Source organism: Netta rufina, assembly GCF_964035555.1.
Source record: "Netta rufina genome assembly, chromosome: 16".
In the NCBI taxonomy this organism is placed as follows: Eukaryota; Metazoa; Chordata; class Aves; order Anseriformes; family Anatidae; genus Netta; species Netta rufina.
In genome coordinates this window covers 16,133,118-16,152,123 of record NC_140140.1, presented here as the reverse complement: position 1 = coordinate 16,152,123, position 19,006 = coordinate 16,133,118, and the positions used below count along the sequence as shown (strand labels likewise).

Here is a 19,006-nt window from a genome sequence, read left to right as displayed (position 1 = left end):
CATCCCTAAACAAGGCAGCAGGAAGCTGTAAATTCAGTGCCTGACTCTGTACAGACCCTAATACAAGAGGCAGTGCTGGGCACATCAGCTCTCTCCCTTCCAGGTCGAGCAGTGGATGCTCTTTCCTAGCCCATTTGCTCCCTCGCTGTGGCTCTCCCTGCTCAGTTATCGAGCAGAAGGCTCAGCCCCATTCCTGTGCCTTGCTGATGGTCCCCACACTGCTCCAGGGAGGCTGCACTGGTCTGGAGCTGCCTCTGCAATGCAGCCCCAGGGTGCTGGGGTGTGGGGAGGGAGCTGTGTGTGTGGCTGGGGCTGGGGCGGGGGCTCTGGCTCCTGAAAAGCAGGGAGATTTCCTGAAAAACAGGAAAATTAGGGAGAGAGGGACACAGCTGGTTCCTGGTGGTGACGGTCGGGAGGACATGGTGGGTAGCTCTATGCAGCCACACATGGTTTTTCGCACATGACTTCACAGCTGGAGCCATGGCCAGAGCTGCACAAGTGCTTTCTGCTAGGTAGCAGTTTATCGGATTATTGGGTACGGCCTCCTCGCTGAGTTTTGTGGCCTTTCCATGGGCCATATGGTGTAGGGGCACTGCAGAGACAAATGGATCCTGGCAGCCGGAAACCCACATCCAAAGAACATTCAGAGAAGTATTGAGGCAGTGAAGGATTTTATTGATAGAGGAATTTGAGAGCAACATTTTTGCCTAAACAGGGGCTCTGGTTCCAGACTTAGGGTGTTAGAATTGGCCACAGAAAATGCCCCCTAACATCCATCAGCTGAGCACCTTCTCCATACCCCCATGTGGGCTATAGCAGGACGGATGGACCAGAAACATCCCTCCCTATGGGCCACGGCAATAACACATGACAATACTCAAGAGAAAATAAAGACGAAGCAATTAGGGATGACCAGGGCTCTCCAGGCTCACGGGGAATTATCTGCCTCATCCCAAGACCAAGGGCAAGGTTTTGCTGAGATAAGCTGGTTTTAGAGCACTCTAGGCTTCTGGTTGATCACAAAGGTGTTCTGCCAGGAAGAAGCACAAAACAATTCAGTTTTGTCAGCTGGGTTTTCTCCAGCTCTTCCCCATATCCTGCAGGGTAAGCCCCTAAAAGCGAGCAGCAGCTCCTTGGGAAGGGGACACTCATCCTGCACCCCCCTGGGAAAGCAATGCTGGGAAAAGAGAGCCTTACATCAGCGATGTCCACCTGGCTGTTCTCGAAGTTGGTGTTGAGGATGTTGGGCAGAGGGATCCCTGCACTCACGGCACCTGCAAGACCAAGAGAGCGGCTGGCTGAGGGCAGAGCCCCCAAAGCAGCCAGCAGGGGAGGGGGCTGGGATTCAGGCTGGGTGTGGAAGGGGAGGGCTCGGCCCCCGCCGTACTGTTAATGGCAGGCACGTATGCAGCTGTGAGGGCATCCGTCACCCATCCTTCAAGCCGGGAGGCCTGCAGAGGGAGGAAGCACAAGTCAGTACCCGAGGGAAATGATGGTTTGGGGGTGAAGGCTGAGCACCAGCAGCCTTATGAGCTAAGCTCTGTGGGCACAGGATGCCTGGGGCTGGGACATGCGGATGCCAGGAAGCTTCCTACAGCAAAGCCCCTCCAGCTGACACATGTCGGTGTCCCTGCCCTACAGATAACTCCTGGTCAACAAATCACTTGCTGCAGCATGACCATCGCAAGCACTTACATTGATAGGGCCAATTTGTGAGGATGCCAGTCTCAGTTTGACTCTACAAAAGATAAAAAACAATTAAGAGTGCATCAAGAGCAGCCCTCACCACTTCCTGAGCAGTGCCCAGACCCTTTTTGCTCCAGAATTTGTCCTGTCCATACAAATAGACAAAAACTCTCTCGTTACTTCAGGCATGCTCTTCATCTGAGGTCGGTGCTGGGGGAAGCCCTGAAGCCCCAGAAGCTTCACATTTCTCCCACACCTCTCTCGTGCTTCCCGTTAGCCACCAGCAGAGCCCCCCCCGCTGAGCTGGGCCCTACCTGTCGATGGCCAGGGAGGTGCGCAGCTTGCCGCTGGCCACAGAGGGGGTGATGTTCAGACCAATGTCCTGGAATTGCAACAACAGAAGAAATGAAGTTATTTCCCAGCACAGCTCCCCAAGACTGGAAATAAAACATGGAATATTTATAAATAACCCAGATGGTGAAAAAACACCCATCTGTGTCTAGAAATAACATTTTTTGGACAGATGGTGCCACGGATCTGTCCCCTTGGGATTTGGAATTCCCATTTTTTGAATTTATTTAAATTTTTACTTAAACTTTTTCAATTAATTTTTGAATTATTCATCAAATGTTTCACCTGCGTGTGGTTACAAGCACATTAAAAAGCCATTTTTAAGATGTGGGGCATCCAAGGGCATGGGTGCTGCCACAGGGAGCAGCCCCACACCGTCCCCATGCCTCACGCTCACCGAGTCCAGGCTGAAGAGGGTCTGCACGGGGAAGCCTGGGCGCCGTGTCACGACATCGATGGTGCCTTGGAGGGTGGCCGTGGCTTTCCCGTCCCGCAGGGACACCTCTGGCACATCGGCCAGCCGCACACGCAGCGCCAGCGGCAGCGACCCAGGGACCACAGTGGAGAGCTGTGCAGGGAGAGGAGCCATCAGGGCCAGCAGCCTTGGCGTGGTCAGGGGGATTAGAGCCAAATGCATGCAATGCATCTATTTTATCCCCTGTATTACACGGCACGAGGTGGCTGACCTGAGGGAAGGCTGAGAGGAGGGCCGAGGTGGACAGCGAGATGCTACTGGGTACCTGTGGGAACAGCACCCGTGGGGTCAGCAGCCAGCAGGGTTCTGCAGGAGCCACTGCCGGGCTCAGCCTCACCCCGTGAGCCCCGACCCACCGCTGAGCTGGTGATGTCCAGGTTGAAGGCTCCCTGCTTCTGGGCCAGCCCCAGCACGGCGCCCAGCACGTCCTGCGAGAGCCCCACCTGCACCCCGCGGCCGGTGGTTGGCAGCAGGGTGACAGGCGACGACAGCCCACGCACGGGCTCCACCACGTTGCCTGCCGCATCCCTGAGGAGGAGCTGCAAGGGACAGAGCAGGGGCAGGAGGTTGGCATCAGAGGGGCTGCCAGGCTCCCTGCCCACCTGCGCGATCAATTGATGCTTTGTTAACTGTAGAGCTGCTTTCGACTGCCCTGGCACAGGCAACGGAAGCGTTTGCTGGAGCTCTCCACTCCAAGCACTGTGACACCTCCTGATGAGTAAGACACGTTGCCAATATTTTCGGCATGATTATAATCCCCATTAATTATACACCAAACTTTTTTAAACCACTTACAAACGAAACCTTTTTGTAAATGGTGACCTACTGCTCTTGTATGAAATGCTAATGTTGGGCTTTTCTGATTAACAACTATGTGAGTGTTGTAATTATGCTTAATTAGCCAGTGTCAAGCCAGTCTGACTCATGCTGTCCTCCAGGGTTAGCAAGTAGAGAATAAGGCAGAGACCAGGCAGCGGCACAGGCACAGACCTGGCTGGGCCCCACGCAGCAGCAGCGCTCGGTGAATGTGCTCAGACAGCTGGAAACAGGCAGTCCTGCACAAGCAGCCACCCCATTTGGATGAACCACCCAAACCTGCTGATTCGAAGGCATTTGGCAGCACTCACGTTTAGATCCAGCTGGATGGACTTGTCGCCGATGACGGGAAGGGAGGACAGAGTGTACCGGAGATCTCCCAGGGGCCCGAGAGGGAGAACAGCTGCGAGACACAGGGAGGAGAGCTTCTAAGCTGCAAGGAGAGGAACTGCTCCCAAATACCATGGTCCCAAAAGATATCTGAGCTGTGGGTGGCCCCTGCTCACAGCACTCCCAGCCTGACAAGGGGCTGGCAAGCACTGTTCTGCAGCAAAACTTGTTTCCAAAAGCTATGGGAAGTCTTGAAGTGGCTTTCTGCAGGAAACATTGCCTGCTGCTGCTCTGGGGGCAAGGGAGGTTGAATGCTGTGCTTGAATGGAGAGTTGTGTTTTCAAAAAGTTGTTAAAACATTTGTATGTTCCCAATATAAGGAAAACAAACCCTAAGAGCAGGGCAGACCCGAGGGGGGGGCACGTGGACAGGAGGAAGGGACCGCAGCACTTACAAGTCACGGAGCCGAGCAGCGAATTCACAACTCCCAGCACGGTGTCGACGACAGGGCACAGCTGGGGAGGCAGAGAGAGGTCAGGGCCCCGGGGCACCCAGCAGAGCCTCCATGTGTGGCATCACCGGGGCTAAAAGCTCGTTAGCTCCCTCCCTGCCTGCCCTGGGCCACTGCTGGGGGGCCCTGGTGCAGGGCTCAGCATCGCCACATGCCTGCTGCACCAGGTTGGGTTTCACTGCCAGGGCAAGACCCTCCACTCGTGCAGGCAGGGTGCCCGTTACACGAGCACATTTCTCAGAAATGCACTTGCCCACAGAGCCTTGGCCATGGTGGCAGGGCTGGGTGGGTGACCTGGTGAGGCTGCAGCTGTGCAAACAGCCCCGTCCTGGTGCCTGGCCATCCACGGCATGCTGCCACTGCTCGTGCACTTACCAGCCTGGGCAGGACACCGCCGAGGACGCTCTTTAAGGTTTTCTCCACAAGTGGCACTTTGGGTCTGGGCAAATGGGAAACAAAATGTGAAATAGATGAGCAGCTGGAAAATAAATGTACTTCACACAAGAGAAACACGAGGCCTGGCACTGTCCAGAGCTGTACGTCAGTGCCAAAATGTCATCAAAAGCACGCCCCCCCGAACCAGGCCCACTGCCAGAACTGTGGCACAACCTTGCAATATGCTTTCTCAAGCTAAAAAAAAAAAAAAAACCTTCATCAATTCCTTTCAGAGGCAGAGAACCAGGTGTTTCAGCCTCTGGTGTGTCATGCACTCTTCGATGGTCAATAGTGCAAAGGTTTCTCACAGCTGCAGCAGTGACTAGTACTTTGCTCACATGCAGACCTACCCAGCACGGATGTTGACGTCTCCAAGAAGAGTCTTGCAGTTTTCAATGACCAGCTTGAGAGCCCCCGACTTGTCCTGGACCAGCCGGACTCTTGCTGTGATGTTCGCTTCCACCTGGAGCTGGAGCAGTCCACCCACTGCGCTGCACAGCCCAAGGAGGAGACACATCTCAGAGGGTTTTCTATCCATCTGTTTTCCGAAGAGATGGCGAACCCCTGCCCTGAGCTGTGCCCCCGACAGATGCCACTTACCCATTGCCGTCTACCAGCAGCTGGGTGTAGATATTCAGCTGGAGCCCGACGCCTGGCAGGAAGCTCAGGGTTATTTTGGGGAGGGTGATGTTCACAATTTTCAGCCTGGAGAGTCGAAACAAGGAAAGTCAGTCAGTAGCACTTTGCTGGGATCCCCTTGGCCTCCAGTGCTGTGGCCAGTCACTGAGCCATGGTCTTGGGGTCCTCTGCACCCTGGGCCCGCAGGGCTCCCCTCCAGCCAGGGCCAGCCTGCAGCGGGCACGAGGCACCCTTGTGGTAGGGGCACACACAAACTCCCAACAGCTGAACCCTTATGAAGCTGCCCAAAGGATGGGAAGGAGGGGACGGTGTGCCCGCACCACAAGCTTCTCTCCCTAGCATTGCCCAGACCACGCACAGAGGGCTGCTTGGGGGACACGCATCTCCCACTCTCACTCACCCTGTGAGCCCTTGGATGGTGCCCAGCAGACCATTCTTGCCAAGGAGCCCTCCTTCAGGAGACGTGCCTTGGCCGCGCTGACCACGTCCACCGAGGAGACCACTGCCACCAAGGAGACCACCTGCAATACCGTTGCTGCCAACGAGACCGCCAACTGCTCCATCACCACCAAGGACACCAGCAAGAGGATCATCACCAAGGAGACCACCAACGGGCCCTTTGCCACCAAGGAGACCACCTGCAAGAGAATCATCGCCAAGGAGACCACCTGCAAGACCACCATTGCCACCAAGGAGACCACCAACAAGTCCATCACCACCAAGGGCACCACCAACAAGTCCATCACCACCAAGGAGACCACCAACGGGTCCTTTGTCACCAAGGAGACCACCAACAAGTCCATCACCACCAAGGAGACCACCAACGGGCCCTTTGCCACCAAGGAGACCACCAACAAGTCCATCACCACCAAGGAGACCACCAACAGGTCCTTTGTCACCAAGGAGACCGCCAACAAGTCCATCACCACCAAGGAGACCACCAACGGGCCCTTTGCCACCAAGGAGACCCCCAACAAGTCCATCACCACCAAGGAGACCACCAACGGGTCCTTTGTCACCAAGGAGACCGCCAACAAGTCCATCACCACCAAGGACACCACCAACAAGGCCGTCTTCACCAAGGAGACCTCCAGCAAGGCCGTCTTCACCAAGGAGACCTCCAACAAGTCCATCGCCTCCAAGCAGACCGCCAACAAGACCACCGCCACCAAGGAGACCACCCAGGAGCCCCTCGAGAAGGTTGCCGTTGGCTAGTGACCCTGTAATGGCTGAAGAAACGGTTGAGAGGTCACTGTGAGCCATGCTGACCCAGCATACGAACATGCTGTGTCAGCCTGGCTGTTCCTTCCCTCCCCTCTGCTTCCTTTCCCCTCTTTGTACACCGGGGTGATGCTGCAGTCACTGGGAAGTATCTGACATGCCATCTGCAAAATGCTTTGTAAATGCAAATTACGAGGATCGTCACCACTGCTGGACCAGCTTTTGTTTTTCTGAATATGGTCAAGAGACAGAAAGAGCAGAAGTGGTCTCAAAACAGAAAAATCCTGTCTCTTCCAAACACTTACCGCTTTCTAGCACATCTTTATCCACCCTGGCAGACACCGAGGCACTTCCAACAAGTCCTTGCGAAGGGGTCAGCAGGCCGCAGAGGAGGAAAACCACACAGAACTTGAACATCTTGGGTTCTGATAACTGCGGAAAGCAATTGCCATCAGTGCAATGCTGGAACAGGGAGCACAGGGCAGTGGCTGGAGGAAGGAGGAGGAAGAAGGAAAGGAGAGTCTCGCAGGGAAGACAAAATCAGAGGGGGAGCTGCAGGCACCTCTCCCTCCTCTCCACCGCACCAGTGGGCACAGAACGGTCCTGACAGCACTTCCCTGCAGGAGCAACCACAGCTCCAGCAGCAGCTGCTGCAAAGACCATCACAGCAGCCAAGTGAAGAGAAGGAGGCTGCTCAGATGGTCCTGCCTGAAGCCCCCAGCACTGGTCAGTGTGTTCTTACTGACTGGGAAGGTCACGGAAAGAAAAGCAGCAGCAACACACAGACAAATGCACCAGCACGTCTGGTGAGGAAAGCATCTCCTTGTCTGAGTGTCAGGATCTATCACAAACATCATGTATCTGAGGCTTGCCTCTGCATAAAAGCACCTTTTCCAAGCACCTTTCACACGAAGAAGGAAATCATTTTAAAAGTTTCAGTGTCATTGAAATATTTTGGGGGATCTACAACTTGAAGCATTTTTACAGAACCATAATGAACTTCATTGCCCCAAATCTATTTAAATGTAAATAGCACATCAAAAAGGATCAAAACAAATGTGAAAGGTGTAATTCACCTTAGGTAAAAATGCTATCTTGGACACTAGAATTATACCATAAGTAATTAATCTGGTAATTGTTTACGAAAATCACAAAATACCCTTTCTGCTTCAAGGACTGCCAATACAATGAACATGCATGTCTGTTCCTCAGAAACTCGCAGTGAAGGCTGCCTCACATTTTGCTTGTTAGAGCATAATTCAGTCAGGCAGCAGGCAAGAATAATGGTTTTTGTTAAAAAAAAAAACAAAAAAACAATAGTCACAAGCTGACATCAAGGCTTTGCCTTTGGGAGGCACTCAGATTTGCAGAAGCAGAAGCTAAGAACATTTTTTTTGAGGAATAGTTTTGCTCTTACCTGATCAATCTCTTCGGTGTACGGATCTTTCCATCCAATGTCCCTGCCTTCTGAAGATGCCCCACAGCACGCATCCTTATATACAGATCTTCTCACCAGGAATGAGGCAAATGATGTCATGGAGGACATCCAGAAGAATTAGTGGGGAGCAAAACAAACAATATATGGTTTCTGGTGACTTCTACTGCAAATATTTCCTTATAGATACTAGGAGTTGGGTAAATTATTGAGCAATGACTAATATGTGTAGCGGCAGAGGTCAGCCCAGCCCTGGGTGCCAGTCCTCATGGATGTGCACACAACCGCTGCCTCGGTTCATACATTATGGGTTGGGGCTTGGTCTCTGTCCCATGAGCCCTGCATCAAGATGTAGACATGGCTGGAAAGTCATATCCTCATAAAATGCTACGTTTTTTCTGAATGAAATTAAAGCCTTGACTGAAAAATGTGTCAAAATGCCAGCCACCCCCACCACCAAGTACTGGTGCAGTTCTCGGTGCTGTGTTATTGAGGAGGTCAGAAGGTGGGATGTGCTGCCACAGGAGAAACTGCTCAAAGGGTAATGCTATCGACTGCAAAGCCAGGGAGCTCCCAAGCTGGAACTGGTGGGCTCAGAATTGTTTTGAGTCTTGGAGGAAATGTTGATCCAGGATGGGCATACCAAGAGAGGTGGTCTCTGTGGTTGCACTATCCCAGGCAACAAATGTGCTGCAGGAGAGGAACAGCCGTGCACCTGCTCGGGGTCTTCACCTTCCATCTAGGCCTGCACGCCCTCAGATTTCTGGAAAGGTTTTTGGAATCATACTGAAAAATCGCATCCCACCTCATCACGCCTCATTTACTGCCAATTAATTTCCTGCTGCAGGCAGGAGGAAAGGAGAACAAATTCTGGTGAGCCAATGCATCATGTGCATCCACAGGCACTGGCTCTCTCCTTCTCCCCTCGGTCCTGGTCCCAGCACCACACGGGTGCACGGAGCTGCTGCCTCAGCCTGCACCAGGGCAGCAGGCTTTGGGGCAGGAAAAGGAAAGCCATCCTCTGGGGCTGCAGCCCCAGCATAGCCCCCCATGTGGGCATGCACCACGCAACCTGTCCCTGGTGGAGGAGAGGACACGATGGCCAGCCAAGGGGGCAGCTGTGAACTATTCACTCTGCTGTCATGATGATTAATGGCAGGGGTAGATGGGCTGCTCCCCAGCTCGGAGGAATAATAGTCCAGAAAAATGCTTGCTCAGAGTTAATACTTTCTGCAAACTTGGAAATAAGTATTTCCAGGAGATTAGCCAGCTTTTGTCACACATTAATTCCAGCTTTAAAAAATATCTTAGCTGAAGGCCAAGGAAGGGATGACAAAGGTGCCAAAGTACTTACAGAGTTGTCACTCTCCCGCAACCTGATCAGTCAGGCACCCTCGGAGCACAAAGCTTTGCTGTCACTGCTAGATCGTGGCATTTGATAAGATGGAAGAGGGTGTTAACAAGATGGTATTATGTTATCATCCCTCCTGAACCACTTCATACTTTGGGCAATCAATCACTATACGAAACCTGACTGACCATAAAGAAAGCCCTGCTGATGGTCGGCACACAGTAACGGGGCATTTTGGCACTGTGGAGAATAGCTCCTGAGCAGTGACCTTTTAGGCATGACTGTAACTTGGCTTCTCACCCACTGTCACTGAATGAAGAGGTCTCTGACAACCAAATATTTCAGATAAACCAAAGCAGATTCCCATAAAGAGAATCACAGCTCAAGGTCCAGCTCTCACTAAAGCAACTTTGAAAGCCCAAAGAACCCGAGGTCAAATCAGCGCGTGAAGACACACAGACTACATCAGAACGGGCTTGTTCAAAAGAAGAATGGGAGCAACGAGAGCAGCTACGTCTTTGACAGTTGTATCACCAAGGAATTGAGACGTAAGGACAGGCTGTAACAGGGACACAGCACCAAGAAGGATTAGAGATCTTGGCATTAACAAGAGGGGTAGACAATTCCTGAGCATGGGTGAAATAATGATTGATTATAGGTGAATTGGCTATTGGGACTGCATCTGCTCTGGGAGCAACAATTGGAGCTGGGGGTGTGGGGCACCCCTGGCTGCCAGGGCAAGAGGCAGGGCCCCCTCCTCACACCTTCACCCTTCTGGCCACAGCAGCAACGCAAAACGGAGAGCTCTGCTTCGGGAAGGAGCCCCCCGGGTTCTGCTTCCCCGTACCGACAGCAGCGACCAGACAAGGCCCTGTTGGGGGACTGGGGCCGGGGTCCCTACAGCCCCGGCACGTGGTGCTGGCCTCTGCGTGCATCCAAAGGCTGCGCCTCGAGCAGCTGTCCCGGGGTGTTAAATGCCAGCTATGTGATAGCACGGCTTGGCAGCGTGGTTAAGTGTTTCATGAAAAATTAAATAGGCGCCACCTGAGATTTCCAGCTTTTGTTTCTCCTAGGAGGGCTGCATACAGATATTGTGATTCTTATTTCTCCTTCTCAGAGGAGCTCCAACCCAAACTGTTCAATTCTTTATTAGCTAAAGCAAGAACAATGAGGAAAATCTTTTTTAAAAATGCTTGGCATTGGCAGTGCTTGCACGGCAATGAGGAGGGAAGGCATCATAAACACCAGTCCTCACAGGGAGCTGGCTTTATGACTGCTCTCCTCATTGCTTAGAGCCTCTCACAAAGACAATTCCTTACGAGCAGTACAGAGCAAACGCCTGCTGTGTCTGGCAGCACACACAAGAAAACAAATGGGATTTTCATAGCCTGCCTCACAGTGAGATTTTCTTGAGGACAATTTCTTAAAAACACAATGATCTTTTCAAAGATAACCTTAATTCTACATCAGCTACCTGTCACCAGGAAAAAATGTTCGATTCATGTTGGTTCAATGAAATGAGGATCAAATCTGTTTATTGGCGTACTAATGACATGTAATTATCCAGCAATCAGTGAACTATATGCTTGGGATCAATATCTGCAATGCAGCCAATAAACCATGATACGAGGCACTTCTGAAATATTAAAAAACACGGGGAGATATCTAAATGTGCTTCCCTAACTAGTTCCAAAATGCGCAACCCCATGCGTGCAGCTGCAGACACGAACCCCTCCTGTCACAGCAGGGGTATACACCCCTGGGAACCCTTCTTGCCACCCTCCCAGGGGAGATGTGGGTTCCGCAGCCCCCCATCGCCCTGATGCCTGTGCCATTTTTGTTACAGACGTGATCAATTCAGGGGCCAGCTCTTTGCAGAAATGCGACCTCAGCGAAGACGTGCCCGGCTGGCTCCACTGAATGCACAGCAGGCCAGAGTCCCGTCACTGCATGATCCGGTCTTTTAATTTTAGCTCAGGAGGGAAAATGTTGAGAAGTCAAGCAAAGAGGAAGAAGCGCCCCAGGAAAGCCACCACCCTCGCCGTTCCCTCTGCCACCCACTCCGGCTTAGTCGTGCAGCAGCAGCCGGGTGCAGCCATCCCTCCCCGTGCATCAGATCTCCGTGACAGGAACATCCAGCACGAGCCCATTCTGCAGATTTAAAAAGAAAAAAGCACGGGGGCAGGATTCAGAGTCACCCTGTTGGGTGGGGATGATCGGGGATCCCTGGTGCTCATGCCTACCTGCAGCTGGCTGACCTCTGCCCACCGGTATGGGGTGCCCAGCAGCGGGGGCAGCGGGACCCCTCCTCGCAGCGCCCCTACAACCAGCGGGGAGGCGTCAGGGGGTCCCAGCCCCACCACCCCTGTGCCCGTTGTGGGCTCTGCAGGAGGTTTGGGGAGCACTCAGAAGGAAAGCAGGCAGGGCTGGCACCCCGGCCTGTGTACATTAGCATGAATAAAATCTCGTCCTTCGGCATGTTTTCCATTGAGTTAAGCAGATAAACTGGTGTTGTAGGGTGGGCATTTTAATTACGCCTTGGCATGGCAAAGAGGGACGAGTAGTTTTTTGGAGACTTCAGAACAGTTATGAGAACTGTTCCCAGTTTTGCCTGACAAGTGGCTTTGATTTTCAGAACAGCAGCAACACTCAGGGAGGTGTCAGAGAGGAAGCCTGCAGCCCCTGCTGGAGCAGCCCATGGGGCCGAGCTCTCCCATCTGCACAGGAGGGGCCGTGCTGAGCCCCCAGCCCGGAGGCACTGCCCGTTCCCAGCTCCAGCTGCATGCCCCGCAGCTGCACAATGACAGGCCAGCAATTTTCCTGGGCACCGTTACTCACTGCCACCGAGGGCAGGAGAAGTATGCAAGGTCAGCCAGTCAATGCCATTTCCAAGAAAAAAAAAAAAAAAAAAAGATAACAACAAGCTATAGGAAAAGAAATGAGAGCTATTTTCCCTGTGCAGAAAGCGAATCCTCAGATGAAGCCATAGCCGTGCTTACTGTTGATGGATGGCACGTAGGCCACATGAATAATGTCTGCGAGAACTCTGTTCAGCGGCAGCTCCTGAAACACAGAGGGGTGATGTACATAGCCCATCGTTCTGCATGCCAGCAGCCATGCCTGTCAGGCTCACTTCCATTAATTCATCCGGCGCGGCCCCAAATCACAGGAAAATTGCACAGGTCCCTCCGCTACCCCAAGACAAATGGGAACATTTGAAAAATTCTAAATTTCAGTGAAAGCTGCCAAAAATGAAAGCCTTCCCCCACGCCAGCAGCAGCATGGGCACTCAGGCAGGGCAGTGCCACCACTGCTGCAGGCACCTCCTCACTGCCTAAAGGCTGCCCAGCCCTGCGGACAGACAGACAGATGGACAGACCTTGCCCACAGGTCCTCAGGCTCTCACCCGGCTGCATGGCTCTGCTGCTGTGTTGGGATTTGGAGACTTGAACATTGAGCACACGTGGCATGAGGGCAGACCAGGCGGCGGGCAGTTATTTATGGCCCAAACCCTCCCAGGAATTCGCACAGTGCATTACGAACAGGGACCCCCGCCAGAGCATTCATGTTTGTAGGCAAGCAGTTTGGGCAGTTTATCTGTCATTTACAACACCTTCCTTTAAATTTTGATCCTTGGCATTCAATTTGACCTTCTTTAGTGTTTTAATGAGTCTGTTTTTGATAATGAAAGGAACAGGACTGGGCTCCATGGAGTGAATTCCTACCCAAGCCCACCAGCACTGAGCCCCATGGAGGAGATCTCAGCACTGCCTTTGTCCCACACCCACCGCAGAACTCACATCAAATGTGCCGATGGAGGAAGATGCCAAGGCCACCTGGGACAAGCTGTGGAGAGAGAAATTGCCGGGGATCACAGCCTGCAGCCCCCCGCCACCCACAGCAATCCTGCCCTGCACCCAGCACCCAGCTCGCCATCCCCACGAGCTGTTCAGCTGGAGCCTGAACTTCAACTCTTCAGAGTGAAGACCCCAGCTAGGTTTCAGTTCAGCTGCATTATGTCATGCTGAACCTTTTTCTTTCTTTTTAAGTAACTTTTAGTATAAACTGCAATAAACACATGCAGAAAGATGGAAATGCACATATGGCACGTGCAGGCTCTCCAGCAGCCTGGGACTGTCCCTGCACTCGTGGTGGCACTGGGAAGAGAGCCCAGCAGCTGTTACCTGTCCAGAGCAAGGGAGAGCTGCAGCCTCTCTTCCACAACAGCAAAGTGTGCTCTCAGGTCGGAGTGCTGCAGGGAGAAGAGGGGCACGGGTCCCCAGCGGGACACGTGTGCAGCCGAGCAGGTCCCCGGTGGCTGCTCCAGGCCCTGACCCAGGGCCAGGCACTGCCCCGCAGCCCCTGCCCAATGTCCCACGCCCCCCTCTGCTGTCTGCTGGCTCGGGGCAAGGGCGACCACAGCCAGCCAGCAACCACTGCAAAAGGCTTCAGCTCACCACATCCAGGACAAAGAGGGATCCAAGATCGGAATCCGGGCTGGAAACCCAAAACTCGGCAGTGCTGAAGAGGTGCACAATGGTTTTGTCTGGGGTTATTGTCACCAGCGGTGGATTTGCTTCCCTCATTTCAATCACCAGCGGCTGTGATGGAGGCAGCACCATGGAAAGCTGGGGAGAGACAAACCAAAGGGTGACATCCCCTTTCCTTTGCAGTTCACTGCTCTGGGGATCATCCTGATGGCTGCTGAGCATCAGTAGCAGTCACCAAAGTCAATGGTAGCCAGGCAAGCAGGCCTTATTAGTCTTATTAATAACAATTTTGCTAATAAAATGAAAAAGAGCACCAGTTTGGTCTTGAGGAATAGGTTCTCAGTGAGTCCTTGTGATTGGCCACAGGGGGTGGATGGAGAACAGCATTACCTGCTGCTGTTAATAGCCTGAGATGACCCAAAGACCATTAGGATCAATCAAAGTCCACCCACCTCTGGGATGAGGGCTCCAAGCGTCGTGGTCACCAGCGGGGGAAGCCCAAGGATCTGTTGAGGAAGCACAGAGGCAGGGACTGAAAGCACTCAGCTGGGGGGAGTTCAATACTGAGAAGTGAAGAGGAGCAGAGAGGCTGCAGAGCTACCGGAGGCACTGTGCTCCTCCACTGCGGGCACCAGGCAGGGCACAGGGCGCTGCCACTGCAGCCGGTGACTCCCCGGCCGGTGGTCCTGGGGGCAGGTGCTCGGCTGCAGCAGCCACGCACGGGGCAGGCCACAGGACAACAGGCTTTGGGTGTTACACACAACTGTCCTCAAAAAAAATGCACTGTCATTGCCTGAGCCTAGCAGGATCTTGGATGCTGTTGCTGGACCTGCAGGAGCACCCTGAGGCCATGCATGAAGGATGTCCATAAATCCCTATAAACCATGGACTCCATAAAACACAAACTGAACAAACTACTGATAATCCCTTTCGTGATCCCCAAATACACTTGTCTGCAGCCACTGAGCAGTGCCAGAGAGTGATGAAAAGAGCATGGATCTGCCTTGAACGCAGGCACAGGTTTCTTTAGGGGTCCCTTGAGGAAAATCTCCAGCCCAAATTACCCACCATGTTATTGCTGATGTTCAGGCTGAAGGATGCCTGCATAACAGAGAGCTCAGCACCCAAGAAGCCTGCAGACAGGATGAGCTGGGTAGCAGCCTCCCTCTTTGGTGGCAGAGAAGTAGGAGACGGCTGGTCTGCTGGAAGGTCCACCTCCTCTCCCTCTTCTTTGTGGAGGATGGTCTGAAAGGACCCGTAGAAGGAGCCATGTCAGAGAGTACAAGTCCATTTCCAGGATCTGTATTTGGACCACATCCAGGGCACTGGATGCATCTCTCTGTAGCCTCAGCAATGAAAGAACAATAAAAGTCACAGAAAACGATGGGCCAAGGAGGTGGCTGGGTGGTTTAATGCAAATAGCACATGCCCGCACCCCTTCCAAAGCCTCTGCTGCCAAAGGCTGAGTATCATAAAGTCATAGAACAGCTTGGGTTGGAAGGGAGATCAAAGCTCACCCAGTTCCAACCCCCTGCCATGGGCAGGGATTTGCCACCCTCCAGATCAGGTTGCCCAGGGCCTCGTCCAACCTGGCCTGGAACACCTCCAGGGATGGGGCATCCACAGCTTCTCTGGACAGCCTGTGCCAGTGCCTCACCTCCCTCAGGGTGAAGGATTTCCTCCTAACCTCTAATTTAAATCTCTCCTCTTTTAGTTTAAAGCCATTGAGAAGGACAATGCCTCCAAGTAAACAGGTGTCAGGAACATTGCCCCTCCAAGTTCCGGCTCCAGCAGTGGCACTCACCTTCAAATCCAGCTGTATGAAAGTTTCACTCGTCACAGGTGGGTTCAGCAATGCGTATCGGAGGGTGCCAGCAGTGCCGAGAGGGATTGTGGCTGTGGGGAAGAAGGGGGAGGCTCAGGCAGAGGCACCCACCCTGCACCACGGCTCAGGAACAGCGGCCACGTCACCAGTGCTACCTGTGGGTGCTGGATTCAGATGTGGGTGGCTGGAGAGAGCACAACTTACAAGTCATGGTGGTGAATTTTGCATTCATGAGGTTGAGCACCGCGTCCACGGCCGGACACAGCTGGAGGGCAAGAAGAAAGCTGTGAGAACACCTTGCACGGCCGCTCCCACGAGAGCACAGCTTGGTGCCACCAGGCCAGCACAATCCCATTGGGACCCTCCACTTGTAAGCACCCAGACAAGGACTTGCCTCTGTTTTCTCTGTCCCTAGTTTAATTAGGTTATTTCAGGGTAAATCTGACTTTAAACTGCATTGCCCACCCTGGTGCTGGGCAGGGGAGCACCAGGCTGCCAGCAGCCACGGCTCGAAGCGCTCCCTTTTACCTGCAGCTCCCCCATACAGCACAACTGGGAAAACTGGCACTGAGCCGTGGAGAGGAGGAGCAGGAGGACAAGGAGGGGATGCTCAGGAAGCACAGGGCAGACCAGGCAGCACTTACCAGGCTGGGCAGCACTTTCTGAAGGCTGCTGTCCAGAAACTTGCTCACGACTTGGGGCAGCATGCTGGGCAGAGAGAACACGTCAGCCAACACGGCCGCGAGGCACGGAGCAGTGACTACTTACTACAGACCAAACCGTAAACAGTCAAGTGCTAAAGAAACATGTCTGGGATGGATTAGGCCGAAACATGGCTCACGTCCAATAAAAGGTATTTTCCCTTTTTACAAATCTTTTCTAATGCATTCCATCTTCTGGCTTTAAACAAAGCCGAAAGCTTCCACGCCTAGCAGAAGCTCAGTTATCTGAGGAGTACAGCACTCAGATGAGGACTTAGGCCAGAAATGAGCACTGTGTGCAATAACACAGATAGGGCCGGCCTGAATTTGTCCATAAAACATTTTGGTTTTCTTAGTGGGAAAAATAGGACCTTCGATGCATGAACACTTGTATTGAGAAGTGCTTGCGTTCCGTACAAGCCCATGCCCAGAGACTGAAAATCCCTGCTGAGCAACGCTGCTGCCTGCCCCGGGGGTACTGCTGGCATCTGCCCGCAGCTGCTGCTGCCCCAGCAGCGCCCCAGCACACCCAGTGCTCACTTGCTGGGCAGATTGGTTTTGGCGCTGAGCAGGGCGATGTGGCAGCTCTTGGTGCTGAACCACGGGCAGCCCTGGGAGTCCTGTGCCAGCCGTGCGCTGGCAGTCAGGTTTGCTGCCACCTTGATTTCCATGTTTCCTCCTATAAAGCTGCACAGAATGAATCACAGTTAGCAGGGGATAAAACCTCCCGAAACGGCTGGCAGCACGGGGCTGCCTGGCAAAGCACCACAGCAGCTGTCCCACAGGTGTCCTTGCCCACCCACCTTCTCCCAGCGATGGTCATCCGGACCAGCACAGCCATGAACAGCCCCACGCCTGGCGAGAGTGTCAGTGATATCTCCGGGGGACGGAGGTCTGTCACCTTCAGCCTGGGGGAAAACAGAGGAAAAGCACTGGGAAAGATCTGCCAGAGCAGACAGCCGGACCTGTAAGTCACACCACTTCCTATTGGTATTATTGTCACCACCTTTAGTCCTCTGCTTCTTGTTCAAACTTTTTTTATTAACATTTTAATACACTTCTGAGTTCAGGAAGATGTTTCTTCATAACAAAAATATTGCAGTTTAATTTTGAAAAAGTGAAGCAAAACGTTAGGGCATTCAAAACAACGTTTTCACCCAGAGCCAACTTGCCAGATCTGATCCCCCAGTGTTTCTGGGTTTCCTCAGGACATTATTCCCAAAAGCCGGCACCCACAGGTCCGAGAGCAACCCCCCAGCACCACAAGGCCACAGCAGCCAAGCCCAGCCAGCTCGGAAGCAGGACGTGCTTTATTGCCTTTAAGTTATAGTTTCTCTGTGTCTTTGCAGACACAACCATGCGGAAAATCACCAGCCTTAATACCACACTTGTTAGTGAGGAGTGATTTGTTTCTGCCTCCAGGCTAAAACTTCCAAACCTTCTGCTTTTGCTTTGTGATTTCCAGACTCAGCCTCCTGTTGAAACGCTGCTGATTATCACTCACCTGGAGATGCCTTTGATGGGTTTCACGTTCGACTTTTTTTTTGTTGTTTCCTCTACCAGTTTCTGAAGAACATTGCTCTCATTCAGCGCAGTGGAGACCGCTGGAAAATTTGCACAAGACAAGGGGCTCAGCACAGAACCTCCAAGGAGGAGACAGTGCCAGGGATGAGGGAACTCGGCCCCCATCCCACTCTGTAAAACATCACTGGTGACATGTCCACACTGCAACCAGCAAGGCCACAACCGGGGTGCTCCATGTGCTGGAAATTCAGAGTGCTGGCAGTCTCTGCAGCCTCCGTTCAGGCTCACGGTCACACACTGTGCGAGCACTTCACTTTTAGACGTGACACCAAGACACCCAGGTGCCCACACCAGGCCATCACAGACCAGGCGATGCAGCTTCCCATGTTCACAGCAATGACCACAAGGAAGCAGCTCCTGTTGCAGACTAAGGGAGGCAGCAGGACAAAATCTGGGCACAAACACTTGGCTCAGGCATGGTGCAGAAGCTCCAGGACCCAGATATGCCCTTCCCATGCTGGGCCCAAGGGGCACAGCTGGGAGCAGCGGGTGTTGAGCCCTGCGGAGAGCTCCGGGGCAGCCGGTGGTGCTGCTGGCCTCGTGCCCATGGCACAGGCTGGAGGCAGCCCTGGCTGCACGGACGGACAGACAGACAGACGTGCCCATGTGGCTGAGCACTTACCACGGTCGATTGTCCCAATATCCATCCTGAGGATGGCCCCCGGGCCACCGGCGCTTTGTGACACTGCCAGCCAGCCACCAAGGAGCAAAAGGCACCAGATCCTTGGCATCTTCAGGCCTGGTACCGTTGCCCACAAAGCTCCAGAGGTGGCTAAATGATGCACTGGCTTAATGGACAGAAAGAGACAATTAGCTGGAGACGGTTCCCAACAGCATGGCAAGGGCTAAATGCTGCACTCCTGTGGAAGGGAGTGAGCAGGGTTCGCTCCAGCCCGAGGGGACAGGAGCTGCAGCACGACCCTGGGACAGAAACCTCTGCGAGGAAGAGCACGGTGGTCACCTCACCAGGACCTCCTCCAGCAGAGTGCTCCTGTAGGTTGTCCACACTCTGCGCCGATCTTCCAGAGAGAGGCAGGAAATGGCCTATATATACACAGCCCTGGCTGAGAAAAAAAGGAAAAAAAATAAACGGATTAAAGAGGTGGATAATTACTGTGATGTAAAACTAATCCCTCAGTGTTTCTGACATCTTCCA

At 53.2% G+C, this 19,006-nt stretch overlaps 2 protein-coding genes across 2 annotated transcripts; both read right to left on the bottom strand.

The window, feature by feature from the left end:
- Nucleotides 1-991: 991 nt before the first annotated feature.
- LOC311215311 (BPI fold-containing family B member 3-like) lies at nucleotides 992-8,001 on the bottom strand (the record flags this gene model as incomplete). Its single annotated transcript, XM_084296409.1, has 17 exons — nucleotides 992-1,030; nucleotides 1,198-1,274; nucleotides 1,388-1,451; nucleotides 1,696-1,738; nucleotides 2,001-2,068; nucleotides 2,435-2,605; nucleotides 2,724-2,777; nucleotides 2,869-3,051; nucleotides 3,640-3,731; nucleotides 4,113-4,173; nucleotides 4,545-4,608; nucleotides 4,955-5,095; nucleotides 5,205-5,309; nucleotides 5,644-5,764; nucleotides 5,975-6,472; nucleotides 6,770-6,896; nucleotides 7,882-8,001. The coding sequence occupies 17 exons, from the start codon at nucleotides 7,999-8,001 to the stop codon at nucleotides 992-994; spliced, it is 2,028 nt and encodes a 675-aa protein (XP_084152535.1).
- A 3,361-nt stretch (nucleotides 8,002-11,362) lies between these two features.
- On the bottom strand, nucleotides 11,363-18,581 carry BPIFB6 (BPI fold containing family B member 6; the record flags this gene model as incomplete). The annotated part of the gene is made up of 15 exons (XM_084296408.1): nucleotides 11,363-11,401; nucleotides 11,494-11,570; nucleotides 12,250-12,313; nucleotides 13,039-13,096; nucleotides 13,435-13,502; nucleotides 13,708-13,878; nucleotides 14,193-14,246; nucleotides 14,809-14,985; nucleotides 15,545-15,636; nucleotides 15,770-15,830; nucleotides 16,210-16,273; nucleotides 16,807-16,953; nucleotides 17,070-17,174; nucleotides 17,771-17,870; nucleotides 18,473-18,581. The coding sequence occupies 15 exons, from the start codon at nucleotides 18,579-18,581 to the stop codon at nucleotides 11,363-11,365; spliced, it is 1,386 nt and encodes a 461-aa protein (XP_084152534.1).
- Nucleotides 18,582-19,006: the final 425 nt, after the last annotated feature.